The sequence below is a fragment of the Trypanosoma theileri genome (genome assembly GCF_002087225.1).
Source record: "Trypanosoma theileri isolate Edinburgh chromosome Unknown TM35_Tth_44_V1, whole genome shotgun sequence".
In the NCBI taxonomy this organism is placed as follows: domain Eukaryota; phylum Euglenozoa; class Kinetoplastea; order Trypanosomatida; family Trypanosomatidae; genus Trypanosoma; species Trypanosoma theileri.
The window spans coordinates 196,096-197,354 of NW_021639886.1; the positions used below are offsets into that span (position 1 = coordinate 196,096).

General features: G+C 48.5%; 1 protein-coding gene across 1 annotated transcript; it reads left to right on the plus strand.

Annotated features, from left to right (window-relative positions):
• Nucleotides 1–153: 153 nt before the first annotated feature.
• On the plus strand, nt 154–1,191 carry TM35_000441760 (serine/threonine-protein phosphatase PP1; the record flags this gene model as incomplete). The annotated part of the gene is made up of 1 exon (XM_029030185.1): nt 154–1,191. The coding sequence occupies one exon, from the start codon at nt 154–156 to the stop codon at nt 1,189–1,191; it is 1,038 nt and encodes a 345-aa protein (XP_028878586.1).
• Between the last annotated feature and the right edge of the window lie 68 nt (nt 1,192–1,259).

Below are 1,259 nucleotides of genomic sequence, written 5' to 3' on the forward strand. Positions count from 1 at the left end.
AAAAAAAAAAAAAAAAACCAGAAAAACCAACGAGAGGGAAAAGAAGAAACATTTTAAAAAATATTTGTACAGGGACATTATACGCATAAAGAAAAAGAAAAAAAAAGAAAAGAAAACCTAAGGGTAGAGTAAAGAGAAATTAGATAGGGAGAGATGAAGATGAATTTAGATGATATTATTGAGAGACTTTTAGTTCACCCGGCACATAATGAAGCTGCAGCTACAGCTTCTTTTGTAGGGAATAATGGGAATCATGAACAAAATACGTATACCCGTCAATCACGTCTCTCAGCTTTTAAGAATGCCCAGGCGATGGAAGCATCTCGTCATTCGGGTGGTCGTAGTGCTCTGAAAGAGTTAACAGAGGCGGAGGTACGTTCTCTTGTGCTAGAATCACGTTTACTTTTCATGTCACAACCGATGCTTATTGAGATTGAAGCCCCTGTGCGTATTTGTGGGGATGTTCATGGACAATATAATGATCTTCTCCGCCTCTTTGACCTTGGTGGATACCCAACGGAGAGCAATTACCTTTTTCTTGGTGACTATGTGGATCGTGGGGAGCAGTCCCTTGAGACCATCTGCCTTCTCCTTGCCTATAAACTGCGCTTTCCCGAGAGCTTCTTCCTTCTCCGCGGGAACCACGAGTGCAGCAGCATCAATCGCATCTACGGCTTCTTTGACGAGTGCAAGCGGCGCTACAGTGTGCGGCTGTGGAAGCAGTTCGCCGACACCTTCAACTGCATGCCCGTCGCTGGCCTCGTCGCCGGCCGCATTCTCTGCATGCACGGCGGCCTCAGCCCGGAGCTGCAGGATCTCGACCAAATCCGCCGCCTGCTGCGGCCCACGGACGTCCCCGACGGCGGCCTCCTCTGCGATCTTCTCTGGGCCGATCCCGGCGACGGGGCGGGGTGGGGGGAGAACGACCGGGGCGTCTCGTTTACATTCGGCCCAGACATCGTCGCCGAGCATCTCAGGAAGTTCGATCTCGATCTCATCTGCAGAGCCCATCAGGTAGTAGACGCGGGATACGCCTTTTTTGCAGATAGGCGCCTCGTCACAGTCTTCTCCGCGCCAAACTACTGTGGAGAGTTTGACAATGCAGGGGCTTTTATGTGCGTCGATGAAAACCTCGTCTGCGGATTTGTGCAAATAGAACCATTACAGTCTGTTTTACAGTACACTTTCTAGGATACAATGCCTCCATATCTCCCAAAAGTTACATACATACACACAATACATACACAATATATATATAT